This window comes from Suricata suricatta, chromosome 12 (genome assembly GCF_006229205.1).
Source record: "Suricata suricatta isolate VVHF042 chromosome 12, meerkat_22Aug2017_6uvM2_HiC, whole genome shotgun sequence".
NCBI classification, from domain to species: Eukaryota; Metazoa; Chordata; class Mammalia; order Carnivora; family Herpestidae; genus Suricata; species Suricata suricatta.
In genome coordinates, this window is record NC_043711.1 from 42,419,626 (window position 1) to 42,442,639 (window position 23,014).

At 37.0% G+C, this 23,014-nt stretch overlaps 1 protein-coding gene across 1 annotated transcript in view; it reads right to left on the bottom strand.

Annotated features, from left to right (window-relative positions):
• CNTN6 (contactin 6) overlaps positions 1 to 23,014 on the bottom strand; it is a 288,847-nt gene that overhangs the window by 139,758 nt on the left and 126,075 nt on the right. The window contains exon 4 of the mRNA XM_029917072.1: positions 20,950 to 21,125. Within this exon, the coding sequence (XP_029772932.1) occupies positions 20,950 to 21,125 (176 nt within the window). The remainder of the gene's footprint in view (positions 1 to 20,949; positions 21,126 to 23,014) is intronic.

The window sequence follows — 23,014 nt, forward strand, 5'->3', positions numbered from 1 at the left end:
TCTTATGTATTTTAAAATAGAGAAATATTAATATATTTAATAAATATACTTAAGAAGGGACACCTGGGTGGCTCAGTCAGATAAGCATCTGACTTTGGCTCAGGTCATGATCTCACATTCATGGATTCAAGCCCCACGTCGGGCTCTGTGCTGACAGCTCAGAGCCTGAATCTGGCTTTGGATTCTGTCTCCCCTTCTCTCTCTGCTCCTTCCCTACTCACGCTCTGTCTCTCTCTCACTCAAAATAATAAATAAACATTAAAAAAATTAAAAAAAGAAATATAGGCAATGACCATGTTTAGGAAATTTGAAAAAGAACTTCTAGTTTCCAATAAGCATATGAAAAAGTTCAATTTTATTAATAACCCAAGGAATCCAAAATTAAAACAACAAAAATATGTCATTCATCAGATGGTATATGAAAAACCATGTGATATACAATATTGAGAGGGACTGAGGAAATAGTATACTCATCACTGCTGCAAGTATAATTTGGGATAACTGTTTTTCAAGGGTTGTTAATCACGATGTATTCGCATTTAAAATGTAAAACCTATTTTCCCTAGGAATTCAACTTCCTAGTATCTACTCTAAGGATATAATTGGCCAAATGAATAAAGGAATATATAATAGATAGTGATTATAGCACTGTCTAATGAAGTTTAACGAAGTCCATTAATACCCAATTATTTACAATAATATGGTAAAGTCATTAATTGGATACTACGGAGCCATTTAGAAGGATGAACATATCGATCTATATTCCTTGATGTTTAATAGTAGGAATTATTCTCGAATTATTTCTAAGCTCTCCTCTTTTCTTTCAAAAATTTCACTCTTGGTGACTTCAAGTACTCTCGTGGCTTCAAGGAATATTTAAGTGCAAACTGTTGTCCAAAGTGTGACTGCAGTATAGACTTTCATATCTAACTATATGGCATCTCTGAAACGGGACACTTAATTTCTTTCCCAAAGGACTTCTTCAAGCCTTCCTCATCAAAGCGAATGATAAATATCAATGATCCATTTGACCATCTTTGATATCATCCACTCCCTTAAAATCTACATCCCATCTAGTAGCAAATTGATTAACATCTGAAGTTTCTCAACAATGTCTCCACTTTCCCCATTCTCCGTTGCTACTCTTACTCATGGTTACTGAATGACTGCATAGCTCCCCAAAGTGTTTTACTGCTTGCACAATTATAATCTTTAATATGTTATCATCATATTATATCATATGTCAGCCAAAGAAATTCAACTAAACATAGATTATATAATTTATTAAATCCATGTAATAGATTAAATTGGAGTCAAGTAAAATGAGATTATGTAATCTATTCTTAAAATATTATACAGGCCTATTATTCTTGGAATACAGTTGAAAATTTAGAACATGGGCAATATAGTCAAGATGATTTGGCTCATGCCACCATCTCCAATTTTCTCTAACATCAGTCTATATCTTTTACATTTTTTTTCTAGGTTTTCAATGTCTTCTCTTCTTCCAGTCTGTACGCCTTTAAGTATGTTGTTCCCTCCAAACGGGATGTTTCTTAACTCCATCCCTCACATCATTTATAGCCGTTTGATAGCAAACTGGCTCGATTCCCTACCTCTCACCACATCCACATCCCTGCAATGTGACTTTGTAGCAACTTTGACCACAGCTCTAATCTATTTCACCACTGTTTCACCTGGTTTGGCCTTGTGAATAAAATGCCACGGGGAAGTAACAACATGCCAGTTGTGAGCCTAGGCTTCAAGATAGCTTTGCACTCCCCTGATCTTTCTCTTTCTCTTGGAACCCCACCCTGCCACCATGGTAAAAGCTTAAACTAGCCTAGAGGAGCATGAGAAACTGCAGAAGAACTGAGTTAGGTCAGATGCCCTGGTCTGGAGTGAGAGAGCCCACAAAATCAGCAAAGCACCTTATTTGACCACTGATACATAAGCACAGATGAGACTAGAAAAACCACCTAGGAACTCAAAGACTTGGGACCAAAATTAAAAGCTTACTGCTGTATACCACAGGTGTTGCTCATTGTTTGTTTCACAACATAACTATGGAATTGGGTGCAATAAACACAATAGACAACTGAATTTAAAATACCTTTACAATATATTGTTCTTGAAAAAACAATATTAAATATTGTATATTCCCATATTTATGTTGAAATGGAATCAATTTAACTATATTTCATTTTGAACTATACAACAGTCAAAAGGAAAGAAGTAAACCAACATGTAGAAAATGGCTAAATTTTATTTTTATTTATTTATATTTAATTTACATTTATTTTGTTTTGAGACAGAAAGAGAAACTATGAGCAAGGGAGGGGCCAAAAGAGGAGGAGAGAGAGAATCTCCACCAGACTGCACTGTCAGCACAGAGTCCAATGTGGGGTGTGATCTCACCAACCATGAGATCATGACCTGAGCAAAAATAGAGTCTGCTGTTCAACCAACTGAGCCACCCAGGCACCCTGAAAAATGGCTTAATTTAAAAAACACAATGTAGGGTGTAAAAAAGGTGCAAAATGAATTATACTCTAATGTTATTTACCTGCAAATTTAATACAAAGGCAATAGAAAGCCACCATCACAGTTGGAAATGTTACCACCAACTTCAGGAACTTGGTTACATCTGGCAAAGGTTGGGGGAGGGAGGAAGAAGGGAAAAGTTGCAGTATCGCAACATTTTATATCTTTAAAAAGATGACCTGAAGCAGAAGTGGCAAAATATTAACATGTATCTAAATACAAATTTATAATATTTTTCTAGGTACTTCTGTTTGCTTGACATTTGTTGTAATTTAAAATTTTTAAAGAAAATAAAGTGGGTTATTTAGAATTATCCTATTTGCATAAATGTATGTGTGGGGGGCCGCTTGAGTGTCTCAGCCAGTTGAGCCTCTGACTCTTGATTTCACCTCAGCTCATGATCTCCCAGCTTATGAGTTTGAGCTTTGCATCAGACTCTGCACTGATGGCATAGAGCCTGCTTGGTATCTTCTCTCTCTATCTCTATCTATACCCCCACCTCTCTCTCTCAAAATGAATAAATAAAATAAGAAAAATGTATGTATGTGCATGTGTGTATACATGCATATAATTATTACATGTATATAGGTGGCAATATTTTGAAGAATGATGTGTCTTGTATTTTTCATATTTTGTATCATTTAAATTGTCTTCAATATGTATGAATTCTTTATCAAAAATATAATAGACTTATGCTCATTTTGAGAGAAGAGAAACTGAGATCAAAATTACACCTTACTTGACCAGGTAAAAGTTCAATATTTTTTGATAGTTCAAATCAGTTGAAAATGGTGTCATTGATATGCATGACTGCTTAAGAAATCTATTGAGAATTAGCAAACAAAATTACCTTGAAGGTTCTTGCCTTCAGCCTGCAGCTACAATATCACCATTTGTCAACATATAATAATCATAGGGAGAATATAAACACCAATAGATCTACTTATATCAAGAAAAAAGGGAGAGTCTACTTCAATATTTGTTAGGATCTCAGTTTTGTGAAGGATGAGGCTACTCAGTTAAGAGAATACATAATACAAATATAAACATTCTTTCTCTTATTGTGAAAAACAAGTGTAAAGAGTATGGTGTCACAATGCTGGGCTGTGTAAGCAGAGATAGTATGAGAACTGAGGCAAACAAAGTAACCAGCCCTCTGATGAAAAGCAAGATCAAAGTCTGGGAAGGTAATTAGTAGGCTGGAGGGCTTCTATCTACTGACAAAATAAGGGGGCGAATGACTGAAATAGACTAATTAGGTTGGAACATCCACATTGAACCCATTGTTGTACCTGTCTCTAAATAAAATCTCACCTGTTCAGAGAAAGAAAACAAAGAAACTGAGTGTTCCGACTTTCCAAAATTAGCTGTGTAGTATTTTTTTTCCAACAGGGGATCTTTGTTAAGGAAATGCCATGAACAGATTAGAACACCCTGGACTGAGCCAAACACCAACAAGATATAGAAGGACACAACTTGGAGGTTCTCAGAGATGTATCTTACCACCATCTGCCCATCTTCTCGAGTAAAGTGACAGGAAAGGCCCCTTCTTTGTGTAAAGAATACCCTTTCACCTTCAGCGTAAAGCTGATTTCTCAGGAGTCAAATGAGCATCTTAGTCAGGAGACTTGAAGTTTAAAATAAAAATCCCAGTTATCAAAAACTGAGAATTGTGATATATTGATTATACTCCATATTTTATTATTTTTGTTAGCTATTTCCTTTCTCTAAAATAATTGGCAGGGAAATGCCTTAAAGTGTTATTAAGTTACTTTTATAAAGTGAAAAAGCAGTTCACAAATAACAAATATTCATTTGTATGCATGTATATGTGGGTATAATTAATTCATATAAGAAAAAACTCTAGAAGGATCTACTAATGTTAATAGTGGTTGCCTCCAATGCAGGTATATTATTAATAACTTTTCTTTATTTTCTAATTTTTATATATCTTCAAATATTATTATTACTTTTTTATATGTTTGTTTTTGAGTGAGATGGGGGGTGGGGCAGAGAGAGAGAGAGAGGCAGAGAGAGAATCCCAAGCAGACTTCGCACTGTCAGTGCAGAGCCTGACTCAGGATTCAAACTCATGAACCCTGGGATCATGACCTGAGGCAAAGTCGGATGCTTAACTGACTGAGCTACCTGGCGCCTCTATCTTTAAATATTACAGTAAAATTTGGTAAAACTTGATCACGACTAAGGTGGAAAAGGCACACAAAAAGCAGAAACATATGTCTCAATACCTGTCTGTGAAAAGCAGTATGTAGTCAGATTAGGAGAAGTGAATTTCAATACAGAAAATGAGTGTTATAAGTTGTTAAAAGAGAAAGGAAACTTGGGCAATGTCTACAAAGTTCGTCTAGGTTGTCAGATAAAAACAAAAGGCCAACGCTTGAAACCCAATGGTGTGTAAAATCTGGGGTTGAAAAAGTAAGTAAGTTGCCTTTATTGTGTGTTTTACTGTTTGAGAGACTTCATTTTGGAGAAATGACTCTATGCACAGGCAACAGAATCTTATGTAGTTGGGCAGAGTGCCAGATTATGCAGAAAATCCCTGACATGGTTGATACAGGCAAAGTCCATCTTGGCCCAGTGACGAGGTAATAGAATTTGAAGGCAAAATCAGACCTGAGTCAGGACTAAGTATCAACTAGTCCATTACACAGAATACATTAAAGGGTTGGGAAAACATTTGAGATATATTCTGTGGTGAATTAGTTGAACAATACAGTAGAGATACTAGGTAGTATGTTTCTCTTTACACAGAGGACCTTCCAATATTAAAGAGTCAGGCAACACAATAACATCTTTGAATTTCCTGATTATCCGCCTTCCTGAACTTAATGTCAGGCAGCCTTACGGTGCAATTAAATGTAAGTGCTTATGAAGTAAAAGTGAGACTGGGTATCATGGTTGGATTTTTTTTCTAGGTGGAAATTTTGTTTTCGATTTCACTATGATTTGGATTCCACCAGATCACCAGATGTATAAAATGAAGGGAGAAATGAGCAGTTGAGTCAAAATGACTGAAAGAAGATGTTTCAAAGATAAGCCAGGGAAGTTAGTCCCAATAGAGGAGGGACTGATGACAAGAGGGACGGGGGTAATTGTTAAGATTACTATATAGTAGGACCCAGTGAGTCGAAGTACTGTCGGAATTCATGGACAGAAGATAGTGAGCTGGACAGTTAAGAAGCTGTGCTCCAGAGCTGAGAAGGCTGAAAAACAAAAGTGGGCTAAACTTGACATTTTAGATAATTGATAAGGTCCTGGAGTCAGTGTGGCTTTTGGCTAAGTTAGGGTAATACACAAAAACAATGGAAGACAAAAAATCAGGGAACTGAGAAGTCAAGTTATTGAATATTGAACACTGAATTCAGCGAAAGCTGAAATTGTCAAGGATACAACAGGGATATTACGAACAGAGTAACAGTGTATGAGGAGATAAAGTCTCCAGGGAACTATGGGGTGATCTCAAGTGAGAACACAAGAACTACATGAGTAGCATAGTCTGGTGGTATGATCATAGTGCCCAGGGCATCCGTTGTAAGAAAGGAAGAATTATCTAGATGTGACACTGAGGAAAAAGGAAGACTCGATCCCAATTCACAGACCAAATAGTAGTAGTAGTAAGAGAGTGAAGGAGAAAATAGTAACCATTTCAGAGGGTTACAAGAGAAGGAGCAGCCTCAGATGAAAGCCAAATTTCAGCCAAAACAATATGATGAAGAAAAGGTTGAGAGCAAAATTTAACGGTGGAAGGACTCAGGTAATGACTGATCTTTGGTTTCAGGAGATCATGGGAAGAATTCCAGCAACTAAGGAGGGTTGCAAAATGGATTCAGAAATGGGAACATGTAGTCATGCACAGATTAAGATTTGGGCAATGAGGGGTGGTCTTGGAACTCTAGGTTTATTATAATGGCTTATGAACACCATAGGGAAGGTCTAACACATCAGACATGGTCATGTTAATGCACACATGTGTGCAAGGATGTGTGTTTGGTTGTGTGTTTATGGGAGATCTTGTCAAAAATACCCTCTTCATTCCTGCTATGAGAGTGTGGAGTTGAAGTGGAGAGAAAATTTTATCCAGAGGATCACAAACTTGGATACTTCTTTCTGTTACCTGCAGTGAGGTAGAATATGTAGGCAGGATAAGTGGGACCACAAGCAGGACAAATACATCTTTAGGACACCTGCCACTCGGCATGCTTTGAAAGGCTATGGCTGTGTTCCAAGCCTGTCTTTTGTTGCCAGTCAGAGCTAGGTTTAAAATCCTACCTCTGCCCCTAACTCACATGGAAATTTAAGCATGCCCAGGAACTGTTTTTGCCCAGTGCTTGGCTTTCCGAATATATATTACCTTTTATTAGTATTAATATTTATACTGATAACAATAGTCAAGACCCTATTGGCAAGCCAGACTTGCCAAACAGGAATGTCATAAATTCTGATATGTTTGACTCAGCCGGACTTCATGTCTTTTAAATGAAAACAGTAGGATTACTTTCCAAAAGAATACTGAAAATGGTACAAAGATCAGAGAGCCTTCCAGAAAGCTGAGAGGCTGGCATTGACCTCTAGCACAGTTGTTTGCTTTTGACTACTTTTGTGTAAAAACTGATGAAAAAATTAACATAAATCCTTGTGTTCAAGGGATTGAATACTAGTAAGAAGAACTCAAATAGATCTTATCCATGGGATTTCTGGAAGAATTAGACAAAGGTTACATAATCTCCATTCTTGAAAGAATTGACCTATGCAAAAAAACTCATTAATATGCATGTGAAAGTTGATCTCTCAATTGTACAATTCTCAAAAGAGGGGGGGAACACTGTAGTTGATGTGTGAAATGATGTATGAAGATCTTGTCTCATCCTCATTTGCATTTTTTGATGTCATGAGTAGAAATATTGCCTAGTTGGGGCACCTGGGTGGCTTAGTCTGTCAAGCGTCTGCTTGGCTCAGGTCATGATCTTGTGGTTCATGAATTTCAGCCCTGAGTCGGGCTCTGTGCTGACAGCTCAGACCTTGGAGCCTGCTTCAGATTCTGTGTTTCCCTCTCTGTCTACCTCTTCCCCACTCCACTCTGTGTGTGTATCTCTCTCTCTCAAAAAAAATAAACATTAAAAAATATTTTTAAAAAAAACACTGTTTCTGACAGAAGGTTACAGTCAAAATCCTCCTGCTTTGGATAATTCTCAGGCACATTTTTTTCCCTTGTTCTTTATTCTACTGTTTTATATACTTATATGGTAACCCCGTGGATATAGCTGAGCAGAGGCACAAATTGAGAAAATATACTTTCTTGTACACACTGTTCCCACAGGTGTTAGGAACATAATGTGCTCAAGAAATATGCATTATTTGAATGTATAACTGAATATGTTGAACAGCCATTTTAGAGATTGGAAATACAGATTAACGTTTCCTTTCCCCCTGGATTCATCTAGACCATAGGAAAGCTGCCCCCTTATATCCCCCTGGGTTGACCCCCTAGAGTAACACGGCTACTGGATTGCCTTTAGGCAGTATCCTAAATCTTATTTTGAGACTATGTTTCGTGCTCAAACTGGTACTGAGGCTGGCAGCATTAGTGTGACCTGGACGCTTGCTAGAAATGTAAACTATTGGGTCCCACTTTAGGCCTACTGAATCAGTACTTGTATTCGTTAGATCCACAAGTGATTTATATGCACATTAAAATTTGACAAGCACTTATTAAATAATTAGGGAAGTGAGCTAAACCATCAGAATGACTGGCATCAAACCCCAGCTTCACTGTTTCCCATGTCTCTGGGCATATTATTTCACTTCTCTGATCCTCATTTTCTTCATCTATAAAACTAGGATTATAATTTTTTTAACATTTTATTTATTTTTGATACAGAGAGAGAGAGACAGAGCATGAGAGGGGGAGGGGCAGAGAGATAAGGAGACACAGAACCGGAAGCAGGCTCCAGGCTCTGAGCTAGCTGTCAGCACAGAGCCTGACGCGGGGCTCGAACCCACGAACGTGAGATCTGACCTGAGCCAAAGTCGGAGGCTTAACCGACTGAGCCACCCAGGCACCCCGAGGATTATAATTTTACATGGTGGTTTTGGGGATTGAACTAGATTATTCTCTTTAAGAAGGACTGTTGAGAATATTGGTACTTCCTTTCAGGAACATATGTCTAAAGCATCTAACATGGAGGACATTGTCAGATCACAAAATTTGAAAAGCTCCTGACTTATTTCTATATATTCCTATCTCCTCACTTCTACAAAAATGGAGAGGGAGATAACATAACTATAATAACACCAATTCAGAATCCAGAACAACTTTCTTCCCAAGTATCTATCTTATAAATACAGGAAGAGGCTTAGCCTTAGAAAAGCACAGAGAGGAATGTTCAAGGAGAATATTTTAACCCAGTTCTCTGAAATAGGTAGGCAGGAGATCTGGAGGGAGCTATGCTTTGTAAACCTTCCACCAAGAAAAGCGCATCATATATAAACAGATTCATTCAAAGTTTGAAGAATTCAGCAACTCATTTCTATTGCTCATGTTTCTAAGAAACTACTGATGCAATGTCTACAGCCAGAAATCAGAAACTGGTGGGATTCACACAGATTGATGGTGTAACAATGGCTATACTAATAGCAAACTGGGCACACAGTTTGGGAAGTCTCCCAACAGATGTTATGGAAAAGGTCTGAGAAGTACCTAGTGACTATTAGCTATTGTTTTTGACATAGGAGAAGCCACCACAGGAAACTCAGCAAGTGTGTGAGCATGTTTGTGAGGGAATGCCATTTGCTGAATCACCCACTTTGCTTTTGATGAGGATTCACAGCAGAAACTTCTCTCAGGTTCTAGTCAGAGCAATTATGCTCACAGGAACAGTGTCACGTTTTTAGCCCATGAAAGATCTGAATTCCCTTTTTTGTGTTTTGACCACTAGAAAGTTCCACTTCAGTAAGTGGATAGAACTTCACCATACTCATTTTTTATTCTTTGTATTCTCTTCAAGCTTTATCCTCCTTGAGTTTAGCTTACAATTTGAGCCTCATTTTTTTCTTTATCCATATCATTCATTCTAGTAACTACCAGACATCAAGAATTATTGTTAAGACTGTAGCAACTAATAGAGTATGGCATTTGCACAACTGTAGGGAACTCTTTGTAGGCAAATATACCAATGAAACAGAGAAGAGAGAGCCTAAAAGGAGTCTCAAGCATTCATACTTGATTTCTTTCAAAGTTGACACTACAGTAGAGTGAAGAAAGTGATTTTTCTAAAGGATCACATTTTTTAAAGGATTGCATAATATATTTTCTGACTCAGTTGGACCCATATAGGAAAAAAAAAATATATATATATATATACACTGAACCTACCTTGTACTATGTAAACAAATAATTTCCAAATGCACTGCAATTTTAAATATAAGGACAAAACAATAAATTATAGAAGATAATAAGGGAAGATATCTTCATGAATTCAGAGGAGCTTTTCCCAGAAAGCATAATTACATATAGGATAAGACTGACAAATCAGACTATATGGAATTTTAAAATTTCTGTTTATCAAAAAACATAACTAAGAGAATAAAGAGTCAAGTTGTATAGTAGGAGAAGTTGTTTCCTATATAAAAGCAGAAAACTGCTCAGATCTAGAATCAGTCACTAAGAAAAAGAAAAACAACTATAGAAAAATAGAAAATGGTTTAAATTTTATTTTAAGATTTTATTTTTGAGTCATCTCTATACCCCACATGGGGCTCAAATTTACAGTCCTGAGGTCAAGAGTCACATGCTCTACTCACTGAGCCAGCGAAGTAACCCTAAACAATGATTAAATCTTTTAAGCTGGGTGTTGGGGTGAGGGGGGTGCTGTAGGTGCCTGGGTGGCTCAGTCAGTTAAGCATCTGACTCAGTTTCAGCTCAGGTCATGATCTCATGGTTTGTGTGTTTGAGCCATGCATCCAACTTGGTACTGAAAGTATGCATTCTGCTTGGGATTCTCTCTCTTTCCCTCCAGCTCTGTGCCCCTCCCCCACTCAGGCACACACTTACTCTTTCAAAAATAAACCGAGAAATATAACTAAAAGATGCTCAATTTAATTAGTTACCTGAAAAATAAACTAAACCAAAATAAGACACACTTACATATGTTCTCCAAATGCTAAAATTGAAAAAGGAGTGGCAAATAAACAAATCCAAAATGGATGAAAGACCTAAATTCATGAGAAAGAAAATCATCAAAATCCTAGAAGAGAACACAGACAGCAACCTCTCTGACCTGAGCTGGAGCAGCTTCTTACTAGAGATATATCCTCTGAGGCAAAAAACAAAAACAAAAACAAAAATGAATTATTGGGATTTCATCAAGCTAAAAGGCTTTTGCACAGCAAGAAACCAACCAACCAAACAATTAACCAACCAACCAACCAACCAACAACAAAAAAGAATCAAAACTAAAGGCAACCTATAGAAAGGAAATGATACTTGCAAATGACACATCTGATAAAGGATTAGTATCCAAAATCCATAAAGAATTTATCAGAGCACTTGGGGGGATGGGAACCTAAGTTTGACTCTTGATTTAAGCTTAGGTCGTGATTCCAGGGTCATGGGATCGAACCCTATGTTGGGCTCTGCCCTGAGCGTGGAGTCTGCATAAGATTCTGTATCTTACTCCTCCTGCCCCTCTCTTGAGATTACTCACTCACTCTCTATCACATTAAAATATATATAAAAAATAAAGAACTTATCAAACTCAACACCCAAAACCCAAATAATCCACTTAAGAAATGTGCAGAAGATATGCACAGACATTTTTCCAAAGACGAAAACATGTCATGGCTAACAGACACATGAAAAAATGCTCAACATCACCAATCATCAGAAAAATATAAATCAAAACCACAATGAGATCTCTACCTCACATCTATCAGGAAGGCTAAAATTAACATAGGAAACAAAAGATGTTGGTGAGCAGAACCTTCTTACACTGTTGGTAGGAATGCAAACTTTTGCAGCCAGTCTTGAAAACAGTGTGGCAGTTCCTCAACAAGTTAAAAAATAGAACTACCCTATGACCCAGCAATTGTACTACTAGGTATTTATCCAAATGATACAAAAATACTGATTTGAAGGGGCACATACACACCAATGTTTATTATAGCATAATCTGCAATAGCCAAAGTATGGAAAGAGCCCAGATGTCTACTGACTGACAAATGGATAAAGAAGATGTCGAATATAATAGCACTCAGCTATCACAGAGAACGAAAACTTGCCATTTGCAAAGACATGGATGGAGCTGGTGTATTATATTAAGCAAAACAGAGAAATATCATATGACTTAACTCCTATATGGAATTTAAGGAATAAAACTGGGGTGTCTGGGTGGCTCAGTTAGTTAAGCATCCAATTCTTGATTTTGGCTCAGGTCATGATCTCACAGTTCATGGGTTCAAACCCCACATCTGGCTCTGTGCTGACAGCTCAGAGCCTGAATGGAATTCTCTGTCTCCCTCACTCCCTGCCTCTTCTCTACTCTTTCTTTTTCCAAAAATAAACATTAAAAAAAAAAAACCCAAAAGAGATGAACGTAGGTGAAGGGGGGAAAGAAAGGGAGGCAAACCATAAGAAACTCTTAAATAAAGAGAACAAACGGAGGGTTGCTGGAGGGGAGGTGGGCAGGGGATGGACTAAATGGGGGATAGGTATTAAGGAGGGCACTTGTGATGAGCACTGGGTGTTATACGTAAGCGATGAATCACTAAATTCTACTTTGAAATCACCATTATACTATGTGTTAACTAACTGGAATTGAAATAAAACTCAAAATAATAACAATTAAAAAAAAAAAGACTAGCACCAGCTAGTGTTGTCAAGGAAGCATTGTTGATAAGAGGCTAAATTAATAAAATCACTATGGACAACACTTGGTATAATCTTTTACAGTTGCAAATATGCATACCCAAATGCCCTCTAATTCTCCTCTATTTTTTTTACAACAGTGAAATGTATGCACTAGTGTACCAAAAGATACAAATAAGAATATTCATAAATAATTAATCATTTTTGCTTCTTGGAAAAATCCAGAGCTCCCTTAACAGCAGACATCATTGATAAACTGCAGTATATTTATCCAGTAAAATATTACATAGCAACAGAAATGAACGAATGACTACAGAATGAATAGTGACTACCTACAGTGTGGATGACTCTCACAAATACTATTGGCTACAAAGTCTCCAATGAATATGTGTTGTATGGTTTTATACATATGAAATTCAAAAAGGTAATATTTAATTATAAGCTGACCAGCAAGGTAGTGGAGAGGAAGGAAGAAGTAGTAATTGAAGGAGCATCAACGGGAGGGCATTCTGGGGTGTGGGTAATAAATATTCTGGATCTGGCTTAATCATGCTTTATTGAGCTATTTATGTGTCTTACAGTTTTCTATATGGGTTAAACCTTTTGGAAAATATAGCATACAAATTAGTACCTTTAAATATGATAAGCATTTCCAGATGTTGCCACCAAAACCTCTACATTTGCTTTTTATTTTTATTTTACTTATTTTTTTAGGTTCATTTATTTCTTTTTAGAGAGAAAGAGAGAATAAGACAAAAGGAGAGAGGCAGAGAGAGAAGAGAATCCCAGGCAGGCTCCCTGCTGTCAGCTTGAAGCCCGATGTGGGGCTTAATCTCATAAACCTCAAGATCATGATCTGAGCTGAAATCAACAGTCAAATGCTCAAGTGACCGAGCCGCTCAGACGCCTCTGTATTTACTTTCAGAATGCTCGATTCTAATTTGCTATTAGGTAACATTGGGTATATATTAACAATAAATCTCAGAATGTATTTCATCTGATTCTTTAACTCAAAAATTTTGCTGAAATTCTCAATCACTTGTTTTATACGTCTGAGAAGCAAAATCTCAATGAGCCATGCTACTAATTTCCTCAAAACTATTTGTCAAACAGCACAAGAGTAACAGATAAGCATTTTAGCTTTGGGTTTCTCTCTTAGCTTTATAAATCAGAAACTCTCAGTCTTGATAGGATGAATAACTTAGTTTTTAACATTTCCTCTCCTAGCCTGACTCAGTCTGTGCAGCTTAAATGTGAAATTTTGTTTAAATGGACCAAAAAGAGTAGGTCTCGCTGAATATAAGTGTAGGTGGGAGATGAGTGGAGGCCTGAATTTTGAGAGTATCATTTCTGATAAGGTACATAAATAGATGTCCAGCAGCGATAGTGAAGAAACAAATGAGGCCAAAACATTAGATGCCCTGCTTCCCTGTTGATTTAAAAATAAATATAATAGTGGCTTGCTATAATTCGATCATGTGACTGCTCCAATTCCTCTTGTTTAATACATGCATTGTTTTTAAAAGCAAAGAAAGGTTTTTCCTTAATATTATCAATTGGAGGTTACGATTACATTAAGACAAATTCAGAATATTAATTTCATCGAAACACTGTTTAGTGCTATTTCCCAGATGATAATGAAAACCTAGTAGTGAGGTATCAACTTTCTTTCAAGAAATTACAGAAAAATATGCATTTTCCCCATTTTGCTTAGCTAATTCTTTTCTGATGTACCAAAAAAGGTTAAAAGTCATCTAGTATTTTCATTTGCAATTAGACATGCATAATTCACTTAACACATACTTCACAATTATCAGAGATTTTAAATGTTCCAAATGAGTTTCTAAGTGTTATTTAGATTTTCCCTGGGTCTTAATTTATTTTCCAGATATAAATGTAATTTATCACCATATCATCAGGATCATGTACAACTGCTTTTGCACTTCTTACATATGAAAAAATTCTGAAGGCATTCTAAAGGAATAAAAGACCTCCATACTATGGCTTTTACCTGGATACATTCCATGGTTTTTATTCACTTGAATTCTCTTTCACTTTCTCTATTTATAAATATATTTAAAAATTATTTTAAGATGGAGATCTGAGAAATTCTGGTTCCCACACCTTGAGTTTTTCCATCTGTAAAACACGGTTTAGAATAGTTTACCAGTAGTGAGTAAAGATGAATGGCATTGCAGATATAAGGTCCTCTGCATTCTTTAGGGGAAAAAATGATGATGAGTCTAAATACCCATGTTTATAGCTCTTTAAAATGAATTATGATTGCATTTTAACTTGGAACCCTCTAAAATCATTCCTGATACAGAGCAAGAATTCTTTAACCCCACATTACAAGTGTGAAAACTGGGGTTTGGAGCACCCCTGAATATTGTACTGTGGTTTTAATAATATTAGCAATACCATTAATGTATCAGACTAATGTTTGTATAAGAAAAGCATGTGGCATTTTCAAACTATATTTTATAAACAACTTCAAAATCCTTAACTATGTTCAAAATATTTTCATTATTCTGAGGATAAATACTGATGGCCCAGCCACGGTGGTTTATTATTTTGTGGTTGCATACCCGGGTCTCCGTTCCGCAATCCATTAACCCCTCACAGCCCCCTTACCCTCTGCTCTACATGTAATAAGTATTTGTCCTGATACCGATTCTCTATGAAATGAGTAATATTAACGCCCCATTTGATGCATGAATTAACACTTGTGCACAACGTCACCTTGAGTTGAGAATATGTTTCATACACAGGCAGTTTGTCTCTGGTGCCTCTGCCTAAAAGCATCAGATCATGATGTTTCTTGGTGTGTTTCTTTGGCATTTCAGAGTATCACTCATCATTCTATTCTTTACAGATTAGTTTGGATATAAAGGGAGGGCTTCCAACATTTGGACGTACCTGCCTCCACATGATTTTGCAGACTCTTCCTAGAAAACCAGTCATTTCATAAACTTGGCCTTTTTGCATTTCTGTTATCATGCCTGGTCTTTTGTCAGTCTCCTGCGATTTTCTCCAGTATTTGAGCTTGTTCACACACCTGCTTTTCTTCTTGCTATCCTTCCCCTTTCTTTTTAAGTTTACTTATTTATTTTGAGAGAGAGAGAGAGAGAAAGAGAGAGAGAGAGAGAGAGAGAGAGAGAGGGAGAGAGGGAACAAAGAAGAGAGAGGCAGAGATGGTGGCAGGACAGAGGATCAGAAGTGGGCTCTCTGCTGACAGCAGAGCAGGGCTTGAACTCAGGAACAGTGAGGTCATGACCAAGTTGAAGTCTGCTGCTTAATTGACTGAGTCACCCAGGTGCCCCTACTCTCTTCTCGACTTGAATGTTCTTCTACTTGCTGTGTCTGGAAAACAAACCAGTATTTCAAGGCTTAATTCAAGCCCCGTTCCCTTTGGAATACTTTTACTGCCCTCTCTCCAATCCGGGCAGACTTACGATTCCCTACCTGGGCTCCATCACAGGGTTAGCTCTGCGTCTCTCGCTTCACCGGACACGTTTTTTAAGGACATGCTGTGATGGTAGGAATGTGGATTCTACATTGATTCCATGGGTTTAAACACTGACTGCCACTTACTAGTCCTGTAGACTAGACATAGGGTGGGTTAGTTTAGCCTTCTATGCCTCAATCTGCTCATCTGAAAATTACCTCATAGGGTTATTGTGAGGTTCATTGGAGTCTATTTACTTAAACAATTTAAAACAATGCCTGCTCTATAATATGTACTATATAGATGTTAGCAATTTCTTTCTTCCCCCCCTTTTTTTTAAGGTTTCATCTGTCTCCTCAGTGAAGACAGGGAGTAGCTATTTCTCCTCTATCATTTAATCTTTAGGTCCAAGCACAGAGCTAGAGGCATATAAATAAGGTGTTTTCTGGGTGGTTGGTGGCTGAATAAATCAATGGTCAGTTAGGAGATTCCAGTCTAGCTACGTTTTCCTCTGGAATAATGGGACAATCTTATTTGAAATCGTATCTGTGATTAAATATGAAACTGCATAACCAAAAAGTCCTATTCATGAGTAACTTTTATCCCAAATGTTTATCTATTCATTGGTAGAGTTGTATTATTACAAGAATCTTGAAAAAATATATATAGCTCAGTGAAATCACAGGTTTCTTTCAAAACACCTATCTTTTTTTCTCTCAAGGCTGACATTTTAAACAGCAATGACAGATGCAATGTTCTCTCACACAAGTACAGAGTAATTCATTAACATACATATGAAAGGAAGAAGTCTACATTCAACCTTTACCACCAAAGTCCTTGAGAAATAAAAGAAATTCAAAGCAGCTACAAGTATAGCTTGTAAAAAGTCAAACTGGTTTTATCATTCAAGAACACCAGGTTGGTAGCAGGGGTTTTTGGTAAATAGACACCTGCTGAATTTGCTTTAGGGTTGAGGTTGGGGGGAAAGAAGGAAGAGCTTAAAATAAAATCTGTCTGAGAATTTGGAACAACAGAATTTTACGTAGAAGGACTGAAGGGGGCTGCTTTTGTAGTCAAATAATTCAAAACATACCTTTAATAAGTCTTGTCTTAGTAACATAGCTGGTTAAAGACAGATTTGATTTGGGAATACATTTCATAATAGATAGCTTTGTATACATGGGCTGCATTTCAGCATGGTTTCATGGTGGGTTGAATCGGGATAAGGCAAAATGTTATAGGCTGAGTCTAAAATAAACTCTGAGGGTGTTTTTGAATTGCTGAACATCGGGATAAAAGTTACAAACAAAAGGCATCAATTATCTAAAGGTATGTACCTAAAGAGTCTTTCCCAGGGACAGGTTAGGCTCTAAAGGCTGTTCATAGTTCATTTGTTCTGAAGGTCAAGGTGACACTATACAATTGACTGCCAACCTGTAGGGAGCAGAGTTGTTGATGCAATTTTGTTTTGATGTATAGCTTTGCTCTTACTATAGAAATTCACAGGACTTTGGCTTCTGGACCTAATTTTTCTATTAATAAGTAGATAAAATATCTTATGTTAAATGGTTAGTGTCTGTCTTACTTTGGGATTCTTAGAAGCAGAGCCTGAGACAGACATTCAAGTGTGTATGATTTAGTGAGAAATCAGGAGAAAGGGAGGGAGGGAAGCAGGAAAGAGCGGGGTGGGGGGGGGCGGGGGATGGGGCTCGCAGCTGTTGTCCAGCTTCAGCCTGATCTCCTGGGGAGTCTGGCGCATAAGTGGTAGAAGAGGTGCATGCGGATGGGCACACTGTCCATTAGCAGGCATCTGGACAGGATATCAATAGCATCTATCACCAGGATTATTGTGAAGCTTGCTATCCTAAAGATACGGCTTAATATTTTGGCAATTATTATGCCAAGAGCAAATTAAATTCAAAAAGAAGCACACATGTTTTGTGTGACCAGTGTTTGGGAAGGACTGACTACTATAACATGAAAGGCATGAGTTTTAGAGTCTCTACTTTTATACTCAAGTTTTACCTAGTTTTCTAACAATGTAGCTTTACAAAGCCCCAATCTCGGGGAGCCTTGGGCTTCTAATCTGTAAAAACAGAACAATAGTGTCTATCTTCCATGGTGGTTGCCAGGCTCAAGAAAGGTAACATATGTAGGTCAAAGCACCTAAAAGTCTTGAAAACAAAGGAAGAGGAAACTAGTTTGGACAAAGTTTTAAAATGAAAATTAGCAGACCTTTCTATGAGTAACTGTGGCAGTTTGAAATACGTAAACGTTTGGCCAAACTGAGAGAGGTAATAAAAACTAGCAGGAAGAATTAGAGCTATCAGTTCACAAAGGCCAATAAAGGACGGGGATGTTGCAACCATTATCTCCAGTAATCCTGGTCACTGTCCTATGAATAATGCTATAATTCCATTGTATAAATTTCATAACAGAGGCTCACTATTGTTTAGAGGTGGCCTGATTTTGCCACTAGACATTTACAATGACAGAAACTGAATGCAGATCTTTCTGTATTGAAAATCTTAGGATTCAACTACCATTGTTATCCTACATACCAAAAGCCTTTCCTACCAAAATGGGCGTTGTTGGGAATGTATGAAGGTCGTGGTAAGGAATTCAAATTAAATTGAAGTGACAGGTCTTGCACTTTGGGAACTTCGCATTTTGCCTGGAGACTAGCATTCAGACTTCACTTTCTCTGTACAAAGAACCAGAACAGATTTAATAAAGAAAACTTACTCTTTTTCTTTTCTTTAAGAATTATGATGGAGGAAAATAATCCAACTGAAATGATTACTTTATTCCAGTGAATTTTGGTGATGCTTTTTTTTAAAAAAAAGTAATAAAAAACACATAACATAAAATTTACCATTTTAATTCATTTTAAAGTGCACAAGTTAATGGAATTGAACAGATTCAGATTATGTAATCCTCACTACCATTCATCTCCAGGACATTTTCACCACCCCAAACTGGAATCGGTATTAATTAAAGTTAACTCCCAAGTCTTCTTTTCCCCCAGTCCCTGGCAGTTACACTCTGGCCTCTCTCTCCATGAATCTTCCCTTCTAGTTACCTCAGATACATGAAATCATGCGATGTTTGTCCTATTGTATCTGGCTTCTTTCACTTAGCAGGATATTTTCAAGGTTCATTATACACGTTGTATCAGAATTCCATTCCTTTTGTAAAGTTGGATAATATACCATGCTACACACACACACACACACACACACACACACACACACACACACACATCCACACTCTACATTTTCTTCATCTGTTTATCTGTTGATGGACATTTGGGTTGTTTCCATGTTTTAGCTACTGAGAATAATGCCTCTAATAAACATGGGCATATAAATATCTGTTCGAGTCCTGTCTGCGTTTAATTCTTTGGTAGACATTGAAATGGAATTGCTGTGTCATGTGGTAATTCTGTTACATTTTTTTCATGAACTGTTAGACTGTCTTTCTGTGGTTCTACCATTTCAGTCCTATCACCAATGCACAAGTGTTCCAATTCTTCCACGTCCTTGCAAACATTTGTTATTTTCTGTTTGTGTGTGTGGGGGGGTGTGGGTGTGGGTGTGGGTGTGCAGGTGTGGGTGGGTATGTTTTAATAATAGCCATCCTAATGGGTATGAAACAGTATCTTATTATAGTTCTGGTTTACATTTTCATAATTTTCAGTGATGTTGAGAGTTTTTTTCCATAGGAAAACTTATCCTTGTTTAGATATGCCCCTTCTATCATTTTTTCTCATTTTTTTTTCCAAAATAGCCACCAGCCTTTGTTCGTATTCCACCTAGCTCCATAAACTTTTGCATTATCTATTTACACATATATGAACACATTCAGATACATTTAGCAATACACATGTATATATATATGTGTGTCTGTGTGCATATGACCACATACATATATGTGTGTGCATACATACCTATATAATATTATATGGTATATATTATAGTATAATGCTTATATATTATATATAATGTGTGTTATATGTATAAACACATATATAATTGACTGAGTACACACACACACACACACACACACACACACACTTTGAGAAATAAGACCATACCCCAAATAGCCTGAAAGGAATTGGGTATGAAGCAAAGGATCTTTGGAACACAAGACTTGCAATGGGAGACAGACTCAATTATTAATTCATGAATCTGCTGATGACTACAGTAGTTCTGCAAAGTAGGCTTTGAACATATATTTAATTAATAAAATTTCAAAACAATTACTTTTTTGAAGTAACAATATACCTTTCCATGAGAACCCAAGGGGCTAAGTGCTAACTCTTTTGCCCCTTCATATAGCCTCTGAGGAAGACGTAGGTAGAAGTGAGGCTAGGGAGGTGGTATAAAGAGAAAAATTCGAGGCTTCTATTTCATCCATATCAACAGACATAATTACTTTCAAGCAAGGCTATCCCTCGATTCAATATGAAACATTTCAGTGCCCGGAAACCCTATGTTCAAAGGATATAAGAAGCCATATGTCTATTGTTCGTCTGCTAAGGTCCTCAAATGTCACTAAGGTAATTACTTGGATGACATTTATGTGATGCAGCTGGACATTGTTACAGTTAATATAAAGTCTGCCTTTGGCAACCACTTTATTTCCACCTACATCAAACTGTGGGTGTGTGATCACTTTTCCTGGGAGAACATCCACCACCCCCGAAAGACATCTCTGCCCTCAGCTTTTTCTTCCTGTGCTCTGCACGCTCATATATAATGAAAAAGGAAAAGGAAAAAAAGAAGGAAAAATAGTTACATGTCATATATCTTTTTCTTAATATTTATATTTGGAACTTTTAGAGACATTTCTCAGCATAATTTATAAAATTGATTAACACTGGTATTTTTTTTTCCTTTTTTAAAGAAGGTTTTGACTATCCCCCGGGGTCTGAATTCATTAAATGTACACTTAAAACTTTTTACCTCCATATATGTATCACCCTCCAAGAATAGATGACTGGCAAATACAAAAAATATGGTATTAAAAAAAATCACAGGGATTAAATCCCGCCCCCCTGCCAGGAACTCACATGCAAATTGGAGCTTTGCTTTCCGACTCAGAATTGTCCCGAGAGTGTTGGTGGCTAGGCACTGGTACATGCCAATATCTTGGTCTGTGCGGGGACTACTGATTGCCAAATTGCCTCCGTCCAACCTGTAGTGATAACTCATGGTAAAGTCAATATCTGCGCCATTTTGCTTCCACCTTCAAGGGAAAAAAAGCAGATTATGTTATAACATACAGAGTTGACCACTCCTTGTGTTAAACAACATGCAGCTGTACTGCTAAGACCACATGTGCACGTACATATGTGTTTACATAGTTATTTATTTGCTAGGGCCATTTAAATTAACAACAAAAATGGCTACATGTGGAGACAATCCTTCAGTTTCACCAGAGATGACTATCTTCAGGAGCTCAGTGATATCAATAACTAGGTTATTTGAAAGATCTGCCACTCTTTATAAATCACAAACATTCACCCAGATGTGTACAAAGAGGCAACATAACTCTTGAAATGCGAAATAAAACCGAGACATTCAGTCAATAATACTGGCCATTCCATTCCTTTAGTGGCTTTTCAAATAACATATACCATACCTGAACACCCACAACCAATACTGCAAAATTGGACTTTGAAAATGATTTAGAGATAGAAATGTGAGAAGCGTATATTACAAATGGCATAAAGAAAGTCAGTAAAGATTTTACAATGCCAATTTGAGGCTGAACAAAACAATAATAACCTGCCTACTTTGGAACATGATTGTCTCTGTGAGTCTCTTACTTGGAAAATTAACCACGCTGAATATATTTCAGCAGTACTTAGAAATGCCAAATTAAATTAGTCTTTAATAAAACAAATGCACTTTGAGAGATTTTTATTCTAGGCAGCAAAAAGCCTCTTGACTTACCTTTTAGTCAACCATCATTTAGTACATGAATTAAGTAACAGGAGGGCCTTGTATTTATTTTCAAAGAATGATACGATGTTTTAGAAATTACATTTGGTCATTTTTAAGATGAATGAATACCCAGTATTACCTCTAATCTAACCCACTTCCCCGATCTTTCACCCCCTTCAACTTTCTTCAAAATATCCAGAACTTGTGAAGTATGCATGTTGTATATTTAATGGGATATATTCCTAGGGCAAAGCTGTGTGTCGTCATAGAAATCATTTAGGAAAAAATACACTTAAAAATATTGAATTAAGACCATCAGTCTTTTAGCAAAACAGGTGAATGGCTTTTGCTAATGGAATATAGCCAATTTACAAACCATGTATGTTTAGGATCTATGCCAGCTTTGCAGTTATTTTCCCCTTCACCCTAAGATCATTTTAAAAATATTTTGTAAGGGTGGCTAACTGTAAGAAAGAAATTACATTTTATAATGTTATTCTAAGTGCATTGACATTTTTAGGAGCATCTTAAAATATCCAATGTAGAGAATATGAAAGAAATACAGATGTAGGTATTCCTCTACCATATTAAATAAGTGGTTGACCAAATATCAAATCAATCAGAGGTTTTCTTTTTTGTTTATTTATTTATTTTTATGTTTTCTTTTTAAATTTTTTTCTGACAGAGAGAGATAGTGCGAGCAGGGGAAGGTCAGAGAGAGAGGGAGACACTGAATCTGAAGCAGGCTCCAGGCTCTGAGCTAGCTGTCAGCACAGAGCCCGATGCAGGGCTGGAACCCAAGAACTGTGAGATCATGACCTGAGCTGAAGCCAACGCTTAACCTACTGAGCCACCCAGGTGCTCCCAATCAGAGGTTTCCAATAAACTCTATCACCTTAAAATTATTTAGCCAATTCTTGTGTGTCTCAGTTCTCTTTATTTATTAAAAAAATTTAACGTTTATTTATATTTGAGAGAGAGAAAGAGAGAGCGAGCACAAGTGGGTGAGGGGCAGACAGAGAGGGAGACATAGACTCTGAAGCAGGCTCCAGGATCTGAGCTGTCAGCACAGAGCCAGACGCGGGGCCCGAACTCACAAACTGTGAGATCATAATCTGAGCCAAAGTTGGATGCTTAACTGAATGAGCCAGCCAGGTGCCTCTCAAGTTATTTTTAATAAAAATAAGT